Source organism: Rhagoletis zephyria, unplaced genomic scaffold (genome assembly GCF_001687245.7).
Source record: "Rhagoletis zephyria isolate East Lansing unplaced genomic scaffold, Rhagoletis_zephyria_1.1 Rzeph_scaffold_00193, whole genome shotgun sequence".
In the NCBI taxonomy this organism is placed as follows: domain Eukaryota; kingdom Metazoa; phylum Arthropoda; class Insecta; order Diptera; family Tephritidae; genus Rhagoletis; species Rhagoletis zephyria.
Window position 1 is genome coordinate 75,962 of NW_016157277.1, and position 20,766 is coordinate 96,727.

A 20,766-nucleotide genomic window follows, 5' to 3' on the forward strand; every position below is an offset into this window, starting at 1 on the left:
AACTCCGTACCGATTTTGGTTTGTATGGGGAGTGATGCAGTCTAATGTACATACATATTTAAGAACGAAAATTGTATATTATTGAGAGAAAATAAATAAACGAATTTAGCAGCTCATGTATATCTTGCCAACAACCTTATTAACTGTAATGTCTCTCATAAGCTAATTATTTTATACTCACCACAGGTATATAAAACATACCGACTTGCTAAAATCACATATTTGTACGATACATATAAGCCAGGTAAGGTAATTAAAGTGGTTAGTAAGAAGGCAGAACCGAGCACAATTGCACTGAATTCGACACGAATACGATAAAACCCTAAGTTTGTAGTATTGTACAATGGAACCCAATGTGACTAACAAAAATATCACTTGTTCGAGTCAATGATCTTTAAATTTACGAATGTGCATGTGAGTAGCGGTACAAGCAACGCAGCGTGAAGTTCAGTACGAAGTTTAAAATCAAGCGATTAAGAAGAATTGTACGCGGAATATCCGCCTGAAGGAAGGTGAGATTTGTTCGACCGCACTTGGCCGAATTATAAATTTAAATATAATCAAGTACATAAATATGTACATAGATGTGATAGAATTTATTTGAAAATATTAAACAGTGTGTCACGTTTTGGATATATATCGTCGCTGGAATAATGAAGCAGTGTAACATAAAAAGTATAGTTTTGAGAAAAACGAACTAGACATTTTTATAATGCAATCGATCATATTTAAACTTTAGTTGAGCGCTTTTTATTCACAATACTTACATTTTAAATACGCCACACTTTTTATTGATAGCTGTTAATATACAAAAAAATTGTGTACCATGTTTACTTAGAAATACCATTTGATTCCATTTTCCTGAAAGCATCTGCTTATACACTATTTTATCTTTGAACATTTTTATATAAAATCATTGTACACTATTTTGCATACTCAGAATAAGTAATTTTTAAGCAAAAAGCAAACCCGACTTCAATTCTCATATAAAAATTTAAAATTATCGTTAATGTCTTCATGATTTTATGATCGTATTTAAACCAACTTAATATGGAGCCTGTGAGGTAACATCCTTCATTTAAAAAAATTATTATATCGCTTAACGTCGTCCAAAAATATGCGGAAACATACATAAAAAAAAAAAAAACATATTTTATGTAAAGTCTTTCGTAACAACAAAGATTATCATTGCTTTGTCTAGAGTATTCACCATATTGTATTTATTTATGGAAACTGAAAGACTTGCCTCGTAAGGCCCTAAAGTTCAGAATTTGCATGCAATTTTTCACAAAGTGGTCAAAATTGCCTATAAGTCAGTGGGAAATTTAATATATTTTAATGGCCTTCGATGAAGTTTTGCCACCTGACGTCAAATATGGCTAACCTATTTTTAAACCTCCCCAACTGTTAAAGTTATTGAGGTTTTTTCCACGTAAAACTACAGTTTCTAGGTATCCAGAAGTTAAATTTTAGCAGAGTAAATTTAGATCAAATCGGGACGAAGAAAAGAAATTGAAGACGCGAAATTTTGATGCAGTTTACAGTATATTTTGCTTTGCTGCCTCTATGCTTAAGTGCACATTTAAGATACCTACCTCAAAATGCGCATCAGAGGCATTATTTTTAAAATTTATAAGGAAACTGCTCCTATCGATGCATTCAACATACCTGCACATTGGCGATACCTGCCTTAAAAATTGTGCGACTAGTATCAATTATCAATGAAAGTATTACGTTTACCTGCCCTGGCCCTATTTTGCTCATCTCGCAGAACAACGAAAATGGCTATTTATGTAGTTATATAGATAATTAGATAGCAATCGGTAAAAATTTCGCTTGCAGTAATTTCTACATGGTAAGTGCTCCGCCAATATTTGGTTTCATAGGGATTCGGATACCTTCCTCATTGAAGTAGTAAAGAAAATTCGCTTAAGTGCCTTTTTCGGTTACGTGCACAAGTTTTTCGTGCAAAGAATGATGTGCAGCTAAGCAAAATATACTGTACTTCTATTTGACACGTAGATTATGGATAAACAGTCATCTTGGATTTCATATTTTTTTTGGGTTTTTGCGAATTGCAAGCTTTACTTCATAAATTCATACATTTTAGGTGAAAAAATATATCAATAATATAAAAACAAAATCTTATTTAAACAGCCAAAATCTTGCTGACCTGCTCCGGCGTTTTACTAAATATAGACTCTGGATTGTCGAAATCGTTTGCCGGATCGTGAACACGTTCGTATATTTGCTTGTATATAGCGACGATAACGTTGAAAGCTCGCTTTTGCACAGAGTTGCGATGACCACTGGACATTAACAACTGAACTTGTGGCAGCAGTAACATTTCTGGCATTTCTAAGAAAGCTTCCATTTTATTCATGAATATTTTAAGTAAATTCGCCTCAATTTTGGTTTGATTGTTTTGTAGTATTGTATAGATCGGACCTAGATTTAGATTGGCCACCAAAGAAGATGCTTGTTCAGAAATTAGCGTGTCGATTTGTGCATCTGACTGTGCTTGTAAACGCTCTACGCGTTCGTCCATGTATTCGTACACTGCCAATGAGCTTTGCATATGATAGAGACAGTTTAGAAGATAGATAGCCATATCGATTGTAGGTAAATGTGAAGCCGACTCCTGTACTGATTGCAACAGAGGATCTATAACACAAGATACGATCTTTGTAATGTCTGTTTGTCGACCATCGACCATGGTAGCTACTGATAGGATCTCTTTGAGCATGTTCAAAAGGCGACCAACACTCGCTGGTGGTACCAAATCCCGCTGCGGCGGTTCAAGACCTAAATTGGCGCTGGCTGGACGTTGTAGAATGCTGCGGACTTGTTTGGAGAGCGAGTTCAAATAAATCTCCTCACTAGACTTTTGTAAATCAATAAGGGTTTGCTCAAGTGCACCTCCTTTGACCACTTGTTTTATAATTTGTTGGTAGAAGCGTAATAAGTTCGATATCGCAAACAAAACGATAGTATCCTTTTCTGAAGTCAATATGGCTTATTTTGCATTTTTCGTAAAATGCGGTTGTATACAAATTTGTAGATAATTTAATTTCCCAAATTTTTTTATTGTACATAATTAGAAAAAAGTGCGAAAAATTTTTGCATTTCCACGGTTTTCGTCATTTTTCAAAAATTTCTGTTAAAAATTCGTAGCATATTCAAATGCCAAAGTTGTAGGGAATTTTTCTCTCTTAGTGTTGGGTTCTCCGGTGGCACAACATTTGTAAAGCAAAATCTAATTTACGGCTAGTTTAGATGTCATATTTGAGACGTCATGTTGGATTTTTTCAAAAGGCCTCACGCCTTTTTCCCAAAAAAAACCTCAATAACTTTAAAAGATTTAAAAATATTGTAGCTATTTTTGACATCGGGGACAAAACTCCATGAAGTGCCATTAAAATATATGTGTTAAATTACCCACTGACTTATAGGCAAAATATTGACCACTTTGTTAAAAACTCCATGAATTTGCTGAGCTTTAGGGCCTTTGAGGCACAACTTTCCGTTATCCGATTTTAAAAATTTGTATGACCTACTGAACCTTTCTGGGGGGGGAGTCTTGCTTTGTAGGACAAGGTTGCAAAATAATGCACAGTCTACTGCACATGCATAATGATATTCACTGAATTATTTTGCAAAACTATAACTAAATAGGGGAGCGAGGGGTGTTATCTTATATATTATTTCTCTAAGGTGTTTTTTTGTTAGTCTCCCTTTTTCTACTTTTCTATGTAAGCAATTCCACTAATGAGGTGTCATTTGAAAAGCCAGAGGTCCCCTGAGTGGTTATTAGGTAATATTAATGGTCATAACACCTCTGAAGTAAAGAAATTTGTAATTGTTAAGCCACACTAAAGGTATTTTGTACAGAAGCACCATTGTAACTGCAGCATCGCATACACCGTATACGACAGTGATGGGCGCACACATAATTCAATAATTAATAAACTATCAATCAATAATCGATAAACTGACACCGGTTCTCGCACCGCTCCCTTAGCCGTGGCACCGTGTTGCTTCTTTTCAAATTAAAAAAATTGTAGCTTCCCTGTGGGGAAAATCTCTAGTTCTGAACTGGTGCGCCTCTAGTACATTTAGACCCAGTACTGGTTCGCGATAAATCTCTTTTGTATGCAAGCAACTGGCGAATTTAATATGGCGATGTCTTAGGAAGTGTCAATTGCCCCCGCTGCATCCCTTTTTCGATAGTTCCGAACTAGACCTAAATTCTATAGTTCCGAACTAGTACGAAAATCGACAGACGAAAGAAAAAAATTTCATGATTCTTCAATCTTTTTGGTTCATCCGTGGCGCGATAAGTTATTTTGGAAAAAATGTATTTTCAATTTGAAATTAAATTTGTTTGAATGAAGAAATGTACGTTTACATACCTTTAGCTGTAGCTGAGTTTGCAGAGGCGCTCGCTGTTACCCTGTAGGGAAACCCTGAACTGGTTAACCAAATTTGTAGTTCCGTACTAGATCTTTATCGCCAAAAACGAACCAGTCCGATAGTAACTGGATCGCCACCAATTCAAAAGCAGCGATATGTGGTACTTTTAAAAAACAGTTTTAGAAATCTAAATCTAAAATGACGAATTTAGAACTGGTTCAAAACTATAGAAAAAGGGATGCAAAACGAACTAGATCTCATCTGGCGAACTTTGAACTGGTTCGAAACTACTGAAAAAGGGATACAGCGGGGGGCTTGTTTACTTTAAATAGACTTTTGCTTGGCGGGGTTTTCGTTCAAATACGCTTTCAGTCTGCACGTCGCAGATGCTTTTTCATAGTTTGGTAATACAAAACTAATATTTGTGTTAACATCTTAACATTTTGGGACCTTCTGGAATATAACCAATAACAGTCAGCACCTCTGCAAATTACGCTACAGCCAAAGGTATGTAAACGTGTTTTCAAATGCACAATTTAATTTACATTCATTCAAACAAATTTGATTTCAGATTGAAAATTAATTTCTTTGCAAATAATTAAAAATTGCTACCATGGTAACCAAAAAAGAAAACATCTTGTTAATTTTTTCGTTTACAACTGGTTCGAAACTATAGAAAATGGGGTGCAAAGCGAACTAGATCCCATATGTCGAATTTAGGACTGGTTCTGGACAATTTCCAATTCCTATGACATCGCTGTGTTAAAGTCGCCAGTTGTTTGCATGCAAAAGAGATTTATCGCGAACTACTAGTGGTTCTAAATGTACTAGAAGCGCACCAGTTCTAAACTAGAGATTTCCCCACAGGGTATTTTTTATATTCCAGACGGTCCTAAGATGTTGAAATGTTAACACAAATTTAAGTTTTGTATTACCAAGCTATGAAAAAGCATCTGCGAAGCACAGAATAGAAGCGTATTTGAACGAAAAAGTCGCCGAACACATATCTATGTAAAGTAAATAAGTAATAAATAATAAGTAAGGGATGCATTCGATAGTTCCGAACTAGTTCTAAATTCTACAAATAAGATCTAGTTCGTTCTGCATCCCTTTTTCTTTAGTTCCGAACCATTTCTAAATTCGTCACTTTAGATATAGATTTCTAGTAAAAAAACTGAAAAAAATTAGATATTTAAAAGTACCACTTTTCGCCGATTTTGGACTGGTGGGGATCTAGTTCCTATCGGACTAGTTCCTTTTTGGCGATAAAGACCTAGTACGGAACTAGAAATTTGATTCACTAGTCCGCGGTTTCCCTGCAGGGTTATGTACGTGTGAAATAGAAGTATACGTTTTGTGCAATATGTTCATTTTTATATTCAAATAAAACTCATTTAACCGATGAAATAAATTACACAATTCACGTATAATNCCCTGTAGGGAAACCCTGAACTGGTTAACCAAATTTGTAGTTCCGTACTAGATCTTTATCGCCAAAAACGAACCAGTCCGATAGTAACTGGATCGCCACCAATTCAAAAGCAGCGATATGTGGTACTTTTAAAAAACAGTTTTAGAAATCTAANCAACAAAATGCAAAACCGCGTATCGAGATAATGCAAAACCGCGTATGTGAATTACGTAAATTATCTTCTGGAGAGTAAAAACACTCATATTTCAAAATGGTTCTCGTTTTTATAAAGTAATCGCATACCTGGCCAGTATATTTCAGGACGAATGGATAAGGATTGAGCCAAGAGCTTGTGTGTGCAANGAATTTAGAACTGGTTCAAAACTATAGAAAAAGGGATGCAAAACGAACTAGATCTCATCTGGCGAACTTTGAACTGGTTCGAAACTACTGAAAAAGGGATANTTCAAAATTTTCTTTTTGGTGCAGAAATATTCCTAGAGCATCTAGATGCATTTCTGCATCAAAAAGAAAATTTTGAAAAAAAATGTCGCTTACGTTGTTTAGGCGGTTAGGGCTCGATATATTGTAAGTAACAACATGTTTCCCTCAACTCATGACACTCATATATCAGTCAGTTTGTAATATGTTTTTATGTACCAAATAAGTATAAGTTCTGATGTACTATAAATCTCATTCACACTTTGTAATATATGTATAATAAAAATAAGGGATTTATAAGAATAACTCATTTTATTATTTCCACGAACTATTAGAACAGTCTGCTTCAGCGATCGGACTTCTACCACATTGTGATAGATCTGCCACTTTTTTGAGCATCTACCACATCTACCACTCAAGGTCTGAAATCTACCACATATTCGCGTTTTTGCGTAGTTTTATTTTTGCTCGACATAATTTTACTAATTTTAAGAGCAAAAATTGTGTAATACTAAACACTATATGGTAACAAGAATGATATAATACAAGATTCTGCATTCCCGGCGACGATGACATCTCTAAGGTAAAAGTAAACAAAGCCGAATTGGAGGATAAAATAAACTGTAAAATATTAAATTTTCTCAGTAATAAATTTTTCGACAGAAAACGTGGTTTTATTGTGTTAAATTGCAAAATATATGATTTATAAAAAGAATTAATAGCGAAAATGTTAAAAAAAAGCGTTTTTGTGAAAGTATTAGCAAATTTAAGTGCATATAAAGTTTCTGAGGCGTTGTTTACTTTTACTTGAGAATCGTCAAAATCGGCAAATCCCAAGTAGCTATTTCTGGAACGTGCCACATTTGTTCGCTACTTCGTGATGTGATAAAAAGAAAAGCTGACAGCACTCCACAAGGTTGCAGAAATTTCTTAGAATATGTTCGAAAAATATCTTGATATGGACGGAACTGCTTTAGACTGTAAAGGAAAAAAATTGCCAAAATTCAACGCAATTTTTAGCAACTTCAATCCTGCACTTTATTATACTAAAATAACATTTTTTAGAGTCTAATTAAAAAGTTTGCAATTTAGGTGAAACCCTGCAGAATTCTTTCAATTTTTGCCACACATCACCACGTTTTTTTCCAGATTCTACCACACAGAATTTTTTTAAAGTCCGATCACTGGTCTGCTCCTATCTGTGGCTACAATGAGGGTAAGTTTACTGTATATTTCTGTCTGCGCAGTCTGCGCATGGGCCCGCTTGTAGTAGAGCTGGAATACTATCGATAGTACCGCCACTCGATAGTTTTCGAAACGATAGTTGAAAACATCGATAGTATCGATAGTACTATCGTGGTGAAAGGTATTGAATTGAAACGCTCAATTGCTTGAAAATTAAATAATTAGAAAATTTATAAAATCTATAAATTAATTTGTAAATTAAAGAGATTATATATATTTTTTTTTAATTTGAGTGCAGCAAAAAAAACTTCTTATAATAATAAAATAAACTTATTAATTTATGCGTCTGAATTATATAACTTATATATATATATAGCAGATTCGGATTCTACATAAAATTCTAAGAAGAAAAGCCCTTTGGACCATAGCCCTAAAATCAATTTCGAGCCTGCGCAATTTTAAAAGAAAATATCTTTAATTAATACTAAGTCCATAATTAGATTAATATTTACTAAATTGTTTGGATTTTTTTTTGTAATAAAGAGTTGTGCTCCGGAGTTTTGTGATATGGAAAATTCATTTCTGATATCTATTTTTTATTATTTATTTTCAAATCAAATCTACTATATATTTGTGGAAGTATGTATGTATGTATGTATGTGCCAGGTTGCAGCCTAAACGGATCGACAGAATTGAATAAAATTTTTCCAAAGTATTGCCATAACTCCTGGACCTATAATAGGGTAAAAAAATTGGAACTCGCCAGGGGGGAGGGGGAGGTCCCATAGGGAAAATTTCTAATCAGCTCTCACTTCGAAATTTGAAATGCACAGATACCTATGGTAGGTGCTTGTGGAAAAATATATGTATATAACTGAGTTTGTAAAAAGGGGCGTGGCACATCTCATAGGTGTGGAATCTTTTATCAGCTATAGCAGCAGGCAGTATTAGTGATCTCAATGTATTGCATTTTGAAGATTTGTTATAATTGATCAAAGTGAAATTCAGATAAATTATAGATGATATGAAGTTCACCGGGTCATCTTCTAGTCTTTAATATATACTAAGTTAATATATGGATTAATATTTACTACGAACGTTATTATTTTAATACAATAAGAAAAAAATAACTATAATTTAAAGGAGTGAGACACAATGGCTAGAGACGTCGCATGTGTGTATTCTTTCATATACATATGTATATATGGGCCGTTCTTATAATATAAAATATATAATGATTTTTTATCCACTCGCTTAATCCTTACCGAAAATTTTAAATAAAAATTTAACAAGTTTTAACCGCTGATACAGTACAGGCAGCAGTTTTAAATGGGGAACTGGGTAAACTTAATAAAGAAAACATATTCTCTGGTTAAATTAATAAGCCTGCCCAGATAACACAAAATCCTAAGCTTGATAAACATTTGGTGTTATACAAGTTTTATAAGGCTCTAGTTGTATTTAGGAAAAATGCCGAAAAAAAAGTATTAAATTGATTGATTGATAAAAATAGAGAGGGAGTTTTGGCTATGAGAATAGAAAGTAGAAAAAAGATACCTCGTCTTGAAAGCAAAAAGGATCTAAAACCAAAAAAAACATAAATACATTGTTAATCATAACAAAATTTATGATTCGAAAAATAATTTTGAAATATTGTAAATTTTTTTTTTTTGGTTTTTTAAAGTTAAAGTTTCATTTACTTACAGTAACGAACAAAAGTATTGGCACAGTGAATTTCACGCAATATAGGCAAAGTATTTTTTAGAAGAATTCCAAGTATGCAGTTTAGTAATCCATTCAGTTTTAGTTTATCAAAGTGCAAGTTTGAAGTTGCTTGAAAATCTGAACATAAAATTGCAAATTAGTATGCAGATTTATTGGATTTTACTGAGTTTTGGTATAGTATGAACTATGTTTTTATAAAAAATTATCGGAAATAAATTAAAAACTTATAAAGCATATATGTAATGCGAAAATTTACTGTGCCAAAACTTTTGTTCGACACTGTACATATAAAAAAATACATACAGTAACTTCTCCCGTTACAATAGTAAAAAATATGTAATTTGCTTTGTAGTGCAATCTTGCGGTTCTTTAAATAAAAAATAGATATCAGAAATTAATTTTTCGTATCAATGAACTCCCAAGCACAGGTTTGTATTAAAAAAATTATTAATTCGTCGGAATATTTTTTTATGTATGTTACCGGATAACAATTCTTTTTCAAAGGAAAGGTGGTTCCTCAGAGGCAGTCTCCTACTAACTGAATGTAGGTCCGATAATTGGGCCATAAAGAAAATAACGGTACTCTTAAATTTGTATATGAGAATTGAAGTCGGTTTTGTTTTTTGTTTAAAATTTATTCCAGTGTCCCCAGCTTCTATAAAAGAGTCACAGGCCATATTTTTTTGTTAGTTCAATTGTAGAACATTTGTATGGACTGCTTCGGCTAATACTTCGGCTTTTGTTCTCTTTTATATCGAGGCTAAGTGCATTGTTCGATGGGGTGATATCCTTGCCAAACATGAGAGTACTTGGTTTGCCATCAATTAACACTAACTTGACGGGGTTACAGTATTCTACATTGATGCGAGCCTCAAAAGCTTTGAATAATAATTGCGAGTATGGCTTTTAGTTTTTACCGCTCAGGTAGGTGACAGGCCTATAGAAAATATTTCTTAATCAATAATTTTTCAAATACTTTTCGTTTGACATCTATATTATTATACATACTTTATCTTATTAACTTTATTGAATTATATTTTCGAAATTGGTGGCAACTCGACTCAAAAATATTTTCAGTAGTAAGCCTTCTTATTTAAACCTTTTTAATTTGATACCCATATTGCAATATTTAATTTATCTTACCAATTTAATTTAATTAAATATTGAAACAGGTGGCAACCCCCCTCAAAAATCAAAAATATTTTCGTCTGTAAGCCTTCATAACCTCTTTCCTTTGACACCCATATTGCAATATCTAATTTATGTCATTAATTTACTTATACTGCAATTTTTAAACAGGTGGCAACTCTCTATTTTTTCTCGTTTTAACCATCCGGATATTATAAAAAAACAAACCAAAAAAAATAAAAATATTAAAATCGGTCAAGCCGTTTTCGAGTCTTAGCGGGGCTAACGGACAGCAATTCATTTTTGTATATAATACTATGTCTCCATTGTGAGATTTAATGAAGATTTAGCCCTCTGACGAGATTTGACGTTAAATCTTTTGAGATTTATCATATAAAATTAAATCTCGAAAGGCAGTAGATTTAAGTTAAATCTTCGTCAAATCTTCAATAATATTGATCAATAAGTACAATTTGTTGGATGTGGCAACCACAAATTCACATGCCATAAGTCAAATGACATTTGTGTTTTCAATATACAGTTGAGGACATTGAAATCTAGCCTATCATAAAAACATGAATTTTCGTATTTTTAGGGATTTTTATATTTTTGTTAGTTTGGGAGGAAAATTAGTAATACATATTTACATAACTTTGGTTGTAATAAATTAAGAAAATATTATTTTAAAAACTAAAAATTTAGAAGAAATGTTTTATAGTAATATCATGCAGAGTCTTCTCCGCTTTCTATAAGTCATTTACGCGCTGCGACAAAAAATTTATAAATTTCGGTAATGGTTCTGCTTCGATAACATTGCACCGAACATCCTCTAGAACTCAGTTCGTATTCATGATATGCCAAAGGCCCACGATTGGATTTTCGGTTCCCTCCTATGAATAAGAGAGTTCTACAAAAATTTTTCTTTCCGCAAATGTTTTTTACCGTTTTGATAATTTTTCTTAAATTCGGGAAAATGATTCGGAATATGGTACCATTCTTTACACTTTCCAAACTATATATTATACATACATATTTACCACGAATAAGAAGCCAATAATATTCAGAATTCATATAATGAAATTCCGCTTGGTACCTTCCTTTTATCTGTCTGTATATGAATGTCCGCAACTGTATTTGTAAAATCATACATAAGCAAACGTCAAATATTTAAAAATGTAAACGTCAAACACATCTCGTAANTTGTTTAAAATTTATTCCAGTGTCCCCAGCTTCTATAAAAGAGTCACAGGCCATATTTTTTTGTTAGTTCAATTGTAGAACATTTGTATGGACTGCTTCGGCTAATACTTCGGCTTTTGTTCTCTTTTATATCGAGGCTAAGTGCATTGTTCGATGGGGTGATATCCTTGCCAAACATGAGAGTACTTGGTTTGCCATCAATTAACACTAACTTGACGGGGTTACAGTATTCTACATTGATGCGAGCCTCAAAAGCTTTGAATAATAATTGCGAGTATGGCTTTTAGTTTTTACCGCTCAGGTAGGTGACAGGCCTATAGAAAATATTTCTTAATCAATAATTTTTCAAATACTTTTCGTTTGACATCTATATTATTATACATACTTTATCTTATTAACTTTATTGAATTATATTTTCGAAATTGGTGGCAACTCGACTCAAAAATATTTTCAGTAGTAAGCCTTCTTATTTAAACCTTTTTAATTTGATACCCATATTGCAATATTTAATTTATCTTACCAATTTAATTTAATTAAATATTGAAACAGGTGGCAACCCCCCTCAAAAATCAAAAATATTTTCGTCTGTAAGCCTTCATAACCTCTTTCTTTTGACACCCATATTGCAATATCTAATTTATGTCATTAATTTACTTATACTGCAATTTTTAAACAGGTGGCAACTCTCTATTTTTTCTCGTTTTAACCATCCGGATATTATAAAAAAACAAACCAAAAAAAATAAAAATATTAAAATCGGTCAAGCCGTTTTCGAGTCTTAGCGGGGCTAACGGACAGCAATTCATTTTTGTATATAATACTATGTCTCCATTGTGAGATTTAATGAAGATTTAGCCCTCTGACGAGATTTGACGTTAAATCTTTTGAGATTTATCATATAAAATTAAATCTCGAAAGGCAGTAGATTTAAGTTAAATCTTCGTCAAATCTTCAATAATATTGATCAATAAGTACAATTTGTTGGATGTGGCAACCACAAATTCACATGCCATAAGTCAAATGACATTTGTGTTTTCAATATACAGTTGAGGACATTGAAATCTAGCCTATCATAAAAACATGTATTTTCGTATTTTTAGGGATTTTTATATTTTTGTTAGTTTGGGAGGAAAATTAGTAATACATATTTACATAACTTTGGTTGTAATAAATTAAGAAAATATTATTTTAAAAACTAAAAATTTAGAAGAAATGTTTTATAGTAATATCATGCAGAGTCTTCTCCGCTTTCTATAAGTCATTTACGCGCTGCGACAAAAAATTTATAAATTTCGGTAATGGTTCTGCTTCGATAACATTGCACCGAACATCCTCTAGAACTCAGTTCGTATTCATGATATGCCAAAGGCCCACGATTGGATTTTCGGTTCCCTCCTATGAATAAGAGAGTTCTACAAAAATTTTTCTTTCCGCAAATGTTTTTTACCGTTTTGATAATTTTTCTTAAATTCGGGAAAATGATTCGGAATATGGTACCATTCTTTACACTTTCCAAACTATATATTATACATACATATTTACCACGAATAAGAAGCCAATAATATTCAGAATTCATATAATGAAATTCCGCTTGGTACCTTCCTTTTATCTGTCTGTATATGAATGTCCGCAACTGTATTTGTAAAATCATACATAAGCAAACGTCAAATATTTAAAAATGTAAACGTCAAACACATCTCGTAATGGTAATGGAGACGGTTGTGATTTAGCAACTGTATTTATTAAATCTTAATGGATAAATCTCTCAATGGAGACATAGTATAAGATATCTTCTTTTAAAAAATGCGCAGGCTCGAAATTGAGTTTTGAGCTATGGTCTGAAGGAATTTTTTTCTTAGAATTTTATGAAGAATCCGAATATGCTAGGAACAATGTTAAAAAAAAACAATCCATACAAATTGACCCGCCCTAATACATACCCTTGCATCCCCTTGAATAGCGACAGGCAAAATCGGAATTTATTTTTTATATGGAAAAATTAAATTCGGATTGTGTTTGTTCCTTTTGAAGTGCAAAGAAGTAAAATTGGCTATAAAAATAAATTTATAATACTACAAATCAAACAAAACAAAAGATACTCGTTTAAATTGACAACTCATTCTTATAAAAGTTCAACTGAGATTGATCCGTATTTGAATACGGAGGCGCATATCAAAATCCGGACAAGGGAAATTATTAACATTTTACAATATTATAAGAAAACGAATATAGTGCTGCTCAAAATAATAGCACCACAACATTTTTTAGCAGTTTTGATTATTTTTTTGTTTATTTAGTGTCTAACAATTTTTTTTTAAGTTCTATATAACATAAAAAGCTACAAAATAATTAAAAATTCAAGCTTTATAATTCGAATTTATATAAAAATTTTGTGTAAGCAGTTTTATAGCTTATTAAATTTTACTATAACTCAGTGTAAGCTTATAGTTGCTAAAAATCCCAATGACTTAAAATTTTTATTACTATCGATAGTATCCCAGCTCTAGATTGTAGACCACATAAGGAGAAATTTCTGTAGAAAAGACGGAAATCTGAATTTTTGCTCATTTTTAAATGGGTAACAAAGCCCAACAAAAATATAAAAAAAATTTTGGTACGGCAAATGTTGACGCTGTTTTGGATAGACTTTTTTGGAGATTACGAATCCGTAAGCATAAAGTTTCCATCAGCTTCAGATAAAAAAAGAGGTCAAATTGTTAAAAAATCGCGGTTTTTGGCAATATTTAAAAGCTCTAGCAAACAATCAAAAGGCTATAGAACCTTCCTGGCTTAAATTCAACCTAGATCTCTCGACTAGTATCTCTGAAAATAGATTTAAAATGTTTGAGATCTTAAAATATCTTTTACCATTATTATGTTAGACTAAATGATGACCAATTTGTATGCATATTTCCCTCCATAGGGCGGGGTTTTTAAACACCAAACATTTCCTTCCTTCCTTTGCTGGAAAAAGGTTATAACGAAAAAAGTTTAACTTCAAACTGGTTTCTTACTTTTGTATAAGAGTCATTTCTTTCTGAGTAAAAGAGTAAAGTTTTACAAAAAATAAGATAAAGAATGACAGGCACTTCTGCACTCCAATGTAAACACAAAATTTTTTCTTGCAGAGGGTTGTATTGTTGTTTTATCAATTTCTTATTTTATCTCTTTTAACAAACATGTGGTTAACTGAAAGTTTAAGACTTGGTTACATAATTTGCTTATGTGCTTTCTATATTTAAGACCGAATAGAAGCTCCTGTAAAAATTGTGCCAGAAAATTCCTAATATAGAATTATTGGGAATAGTAAATGATAACACTATCTTATGTTAGCAGACGACGATGGCAAACCCCTTTTGTAACGGCAGCCTTTTGCGTACCTTTTGTTAAGGAAAAATAAGTACAACTCTTCGAGTGCTTATAACTACAGTGAAACCCGCTTAAGTACCTCTTTCGAAGACGGTGTGCGATATGTAGGTTGTTTGAATATTTTTAATTAAACTGAACTTGCATATGTTAACAAATACTAATAGTTTATTAATAGTTGGTATTTTATGTGATTTAAAACTGGACTATTTTTTCGCATCCACCAAGCTGGACGCGATTAATAATGTAACAAAATATAGCAAATAAGCTGCGAACCTTAATAACGGGTCATGAGGTACCATCATGTCATAATTATAACTAGGGCAACCCAAAATATGTTCGGGCATGTTTTTTGTCAGGCACGTAAGCAACACGCTGATGAAATGCTTAAACATTTTTCCAAAAAATATAAAGTTTGAGATATATTTCTTAGAGCATATTTTAGCATATTTTGCAATAAATGCATATTTCAGCATATTTTGCAGTAAATGCATATTTTCGGATACTTTGTGCTGCGTTTTGAGGTTTAGAACTAATAATAAAAATTTCTGAAATAATAACAATATAGTAACATTGTGTCGAAAATGAAATAAATATCAAAGTGCCCGTTCACATCGTTTTTATATTAAGTTTTTTATGTGTGAGAAAGATGTTTCGCTCTTGACAGATGAGTTGTCCTGACGCTGACCCGCCATGACGCGCCGTTATAATTTCGATTGGCAAGCAATTAACAAAGATTTCATCAAACGCAAGTCACTGCATTTTGTTATGGAAACCTTTATTATTACTAGTACCAGGTTACGCAGCGAGGTACAAAACGTGGTTCGGTTACAGGTTACGTGTTACTACTACAAGTACCAGGCNTTATAATTTCGATTGGCAAGCAATTAACAAAGATTTCATCAAACGCAAGTCACTGCATTTTGTTATGGAAACCTTTATTATTACTAGTACCAGGTTACGCAGCGAGGTACAAAACGTGGTTCGGTTACAGGTTACGTGTTACTACTACAAGTACCAGGCCAAAGTTACGTAGAGGGAGGCAATTGTCACCTCCTAGGACAACTCCATGTTAAATGCGACAGCAGGAAGTATTGGTGGTAGATTTGCGAGGTACCGGTATTCGACTCCAAAACTCCCGACTAGTACTTTCCGCTGCAGGGTACATATGTATCTACAAACATGCATAGTATGAATTCCTATGTGAAACAATTTGTGAATTAGATTTCATGTACTTTCATACATAGTATGTTTTAAAAACAAATTGAATAAATATGAACTATTAAACATAAATATTTCTGTATATACACTTTTATGATATTTAGAACATTTTCGGTGCTGCAAATAAAGTTAAAGGTATTTTTGGGCATGCACATAACGAAATTTAAAAGCATATTTTATGGCTTATAATGATTTTAAAAGCATTTTGTGGAGAATATATTTAGAATTTATTGGCATATTTTAGACGCTTAAAATTTGTTTTAGGGGCATATTTTGGGTTGCCCTAATTATAACATCAGCACTGCCGAAACATGAAAATTTGATTGTACCATGGCTTTCTAACAGCATAGATATATGTATGTATATTTGAAAATCCATAAATTCAGTTCTGTTTGCTCAATTTCGTTACACACTGGAAGAGAAAGGCTTCCACAAAGGAGTGTAAAGTATGTATCTATGAGCAAAAGTACATCATAGAAGAAAGAAACTATTGACTAAACTTTGAAGACGAGTTATATTGGTTGTCACTATAATTTTTTGTAAAAAATAAAATGTTATTAAGCCATTAATCCAACAATGTTGATTTATTTTACATTCTTCTAATCAATAATAGAAGAGGGATTTACTCAGTTTTGATAAGCAATAGGCAGCGCTATAAAACAACCACTAAATTTCAAGATTAAGATTAAATCGTTGTAACTATACGCTTCATAATTCACTACTAGTGTTGAGTAGTCTCAGCCAGCAAATACTAACAAATTATCGTTTTGAGGACGGTGGGGTAGGTTTATTTTTTTACTGGAAAATGTATGAAAAGCATTAAATATGATTCATATGTTAGTCGGATACAAACATTTTAAACACTTTTATTCAAACTGAACATTTGTATAGTCTAAATGCGTGCCCTGGCTAAGTGTGCAGTACCTGTGTACTTACCAGGGGTGTTGCAAATATTCGCATTCGCAACTTCGGAGCTTCCGCATTTATTTCAACATTCAATGCGGATCTTTTCCGAATGCGAATGTGGTGCAATCATATAGATATGGCAAACAAAATGACAAATTGTAGCCAATATTTTTGACTGTGGGAGTATTTGTGCAACCAAACCGGTCAAATATCATATATACCAACTTTGATAAAAATGTTTTTAACCATATTATTTCTTAATTTATATATAACCGAGCTATCAATGGGCAGTCATAAAAGTTCCCACTTCTACTTGAACTTTGACGTACGTCAAAGAGAACAACAGTCCTTTTAATAATATTTTTTCCTGTAATTTAAATACCTGCATTGGTTTTTTTCTTTATTATGATTTTTTGAACCAATCTTTGGCTCTTTGGGGAATTTATTTTTAGCAAACATTTAAAAACAGTAATTTTGTTTACTTGTCGGGCAGTATTTTTTTCATGGGGATATAGATTGGATCCTTGGCTAAAAACTTCTGTTGTAAAACTGTCCCTTCTTTGCTATTTAAAGTCAAAGAGTAAGTTCCTTCAATAGGGATTTCCAGCAGAAATGATCAACGTCTGGCTATAAAGAGAATCGATGCTCAAATAATTAAAAAAAAAAGCTATAGGTCTGACCTTTAATTAGATAAGAATTACGTAACTATCTGAGATTAAAATGCTTATAAAAAAGGGGTGCTAAAAAAAAATAACAATATTCTGATCCAATGGCCAGACTTTTGTTCAAAATTTTCATTCCAGGAAAACAATAATTTATTTGCATTATCTACCTATTTAGCTCACTATAAGCACAAATTTTTCAAGCCAGTCGTAGAAGAAGGTATTGAAAATTAATTACAAAAACTAAAATCGAAAAACGCTGATGACGTTACAGATTCCCCAAATTCTAAAACAGCAAAAGGAATGAGAATGAAGAGTTCTTTTTAAAAAGCTTTAGAAAAACCCGACCTATCTGGTTTTGCTTGTAAGCGCTGTTTAAACAACGATCTCGCCATTATGCTAGATTCTAATTGTTTCTTAAAAATACTTGACAACCGCGTGATTTTCGGTTTTGAGAGATAAATCACGTAACTTCCGTGATCATGCATGACTGAAATTTTTGCTAACGTGAGCGTGCGTGAGCTGGATTTCCGTCAATCACGTAATTTTCACATATCGCGCCCTAACACACACACACACATATGTGTATTTTCAACTAAAATAAAATCGTAACAAGCCACAATAACATTGACAGTAAACTACTACTGTTTAACCTGTTAAGGATATGTTTTCTTAATACTAAGTGGCAACATATTGTACAATATTGTACTCGTTTGACATTTCTTTTGGCATAAAATTTAATGTAAGAATAGCTTCCGCTTTAGAACTTCCCTTTTTGTTTCTGATTTTCGAGAAACGCGCATCGCAAACCTTAATCTCTATCGCTAAGTATGCAGCCAATCGTTTATTATATACTAAACCATTTAAGTGAATTAAATATAGCAAAGAAGCTAATTTTGGATTGTAATCCTGTGTTTTCATTCGGCGGTAATTTGCAATTATCTATGTATATCATAATCTATTTACCGTATTCACTTTTAACGAATTCAAAAGTCCAACAAACAGTGTTACCGTTGTAACTTATATTGAAACTTTTCTTAAAAGCCATGCGACTTTTGCCACTTTTCTTTGATTAAAACCTCGATATACACATTTTGACAATTTTTTCATAAAATATATTTATTTTGTGCGTATTTAAAAATGTTTCTAGTTTACTTCTAAAGGTACTTTAAAATTACACATACGGCCAGATTTTGGCTGACCTTTTTATTATGTCAAAATTTTTTCGGAAAAGTGCCCAGCACTTCTAATGGACCGTTTTTGTAGCTGAGCACTTCCCCAAGTTACTTGTGTTAAATTTATTTTCGTGGCTCCCGGTACAAAGAAATAATCTGCGGTAATTTGTATACAAACCTAAAAGGCTAAACTTTGTTGTAATCTCCTAATGTTCCTTTTTCGTGACTGAAGTGTTATTTAACTGCAATTTTATTTTCATAATAAATGCAAAATATGCATATTGCATCTTTTCAATATATCCCTCATTAATAGGTTTTTTTTAAGACAGCAAATAACGATCCCCATTAGCAATTTATTAAAAATAATGGGGCATACTCTTAGATGAAATAAAGTCGACTCTTTTTTGACAGATTTTCCATCGAAAAGTATGTCAAAAAGCTATAACTAACGTTAGAGTCGATTTTATTTCGACTATTAATATGCCCCAATAAGTTTCGAAAGGTAAAGTAATGAGGGTCTATATATACTACATGGTATACAAGTTTTGAATTACTTGAAGACATTTCTTGTCGGCTTGGACACTTTTTTTGAGACTTTCCTAAAATTTTCAGCGGTAACGCTGCCAACAAATGAATCTGCAAAAACAGTTTTTGAAGTCATTAATGCTGATATTCATGCTTAATTGAAAAAAAAATCAGAAAACAAAAGTTAAAATTTTGGCAGCTAGCTCAGCAACTATTGAAAGGGTTTTTTCTGTGTCAAGCAGAATTCTTGAAGAAAGGCGTACACGATTGGTGAAAACTTTGACAAAAGAACACTTTTAAACAAAGTATGAGATACAGCCGCACTCAGAAACGTTCCTTAAATTAGCTCTAACGGGCACATAACTAATCATCGTTAAATCTGTTAATTAACGTTTCCTCTCAGAGTTAAAAATTATGAAATAAAAAATTTAAGTATGGCCCCAGTTGCGGCCCTTCATTTTTGTGGCATCGCTCACTTTTTTCGTTCACTTTGAAATAAAATATAAAAATATGTATTTATATCATTTTGCGTGCGCTGCCTCAACAGTCGCATTAGCTGACTGAACAGAGCACCGGCGTGTCATACGAGAGATGCCAATGCGAGTCCTAAGGCAGGAAAATTTTCTGTTTCCTTTTTTATTTATTTGTTTTTTTCTTGTTTATTTTTTATAAACTATATAATTTAATTTGACTTATAGATTTTATTACTTTAAAAAGGAAAAAACTTTTTTTTAATTAAATTAAATTGTTTGCTAAAAGACAAACAAGACCAATAACAAGCCAATTTTGGCATCTGTTTTTCAACTCACCTCAGTCTTTCGAGAGACAAAAGTCTTTATATTTCGGCAACCATCTTGAAAGTCCGTTTCTGTATTTCGAATAACTAATTGAAAGATGTGCTAACAGTGTTATTATATTTATCGTTTAGCAATAAGTTTTCTAAAAACTAAACGAATTAAAAAAAGAGGAAAAACTAAAAATTTGAGAAACTGAAAGTAAAAGAAAAAAGATGAATCAAAAAAGTTGTCAAACGTTAAATAAAATAAAAAATATGAATTTTCTAAGCAATAAAACTTAAAAAAAAATTTTATTAAAAAAAATTCGTTGCCGAGGATTCAACTCGGATCTCTTGAATGGCGCGAAAGTCACAGTATATACAGTAATAAACCTTTTCGCTTGTTTTTCACCATTTAGTCCCCGGGAGTACTCTTGGGTTGTGTGCGCGCTTTCGTTTTTCACGCACGGCAACACATACTGTGGGGAATTTCGCCTCATGATTAGAAAAAGTCCATTTCGAGGATAAAATCAATTATATAAATAGGCAATCATGTTTCCTTTACACCCCTTTTACGGCTAAACTGTACTTCTAAGGTATAAACAATTATATATCATTAGAAAGGTATTTTGA

The 20,766-nt window shown here is 32.4% G+C and overlaps 2 protein-coding genes across 4 annotated transcripts in view; one reads left to right on the forward strand and one right to left on the reverse strand.

The window, feature by feature from the left end:
• The first annotated feature begins 289 nt into the window (after window positions 1-289).
• Window positions 290-20,766, forward strand: part of CNT2 (Concentrative nucleoside transporter 2) — a 191,988-nt gene continuing 171,511 nt past the window's right edge. For all 3 annotated transcript variants that reach the window (XM_017609127.1, XM_017609129.1, XM_017609130.1), the window contains exon 1: window positions 290-512. The gene's annotated coding sequence lies outside the window, so the exon portion shown is untranslated. The remainder of the gene's footprint in view (window positions 513-20,766) is intronic.
• LOC108358011 (conserved oligomeric Golgi complex subunit 6-like) lies at window positions 2,123-9,976 on the reverse strand. Its single transcript, XM_017609125.1, has 2 exons — window positions 9,907-9,976; window positions 2,123-3,015 (listed from the first exon to the last, which is right to left on the reverse strand). Exons 1-2 carry the CDS (start codon window positions 9,974-9,976, stop codon window positions 2,150-2,152), a joined length of 936 nt encoding a protein of 311 aa, XP_017464614.1. The 3' UTR covers window positions 2,123-2,149.

Excerpts from the sequence above, each read along its gene's own strand:
- LOC108358011 (XM_017609125.1), bottom strand. The coding sequence starts at position 9,976 with ATGTTTGGCAAGGATATCACCCCATCGAACAATGCACTTAGCCTCGAT. Across the intron at positions 3,016-9,906 it reads AAAAGAGAACAAAAGCCGAA|CCATATTGACTTCAGAAAAG; the intron begins GTATTAGCCGAA and ends ATGCAAAATAAG.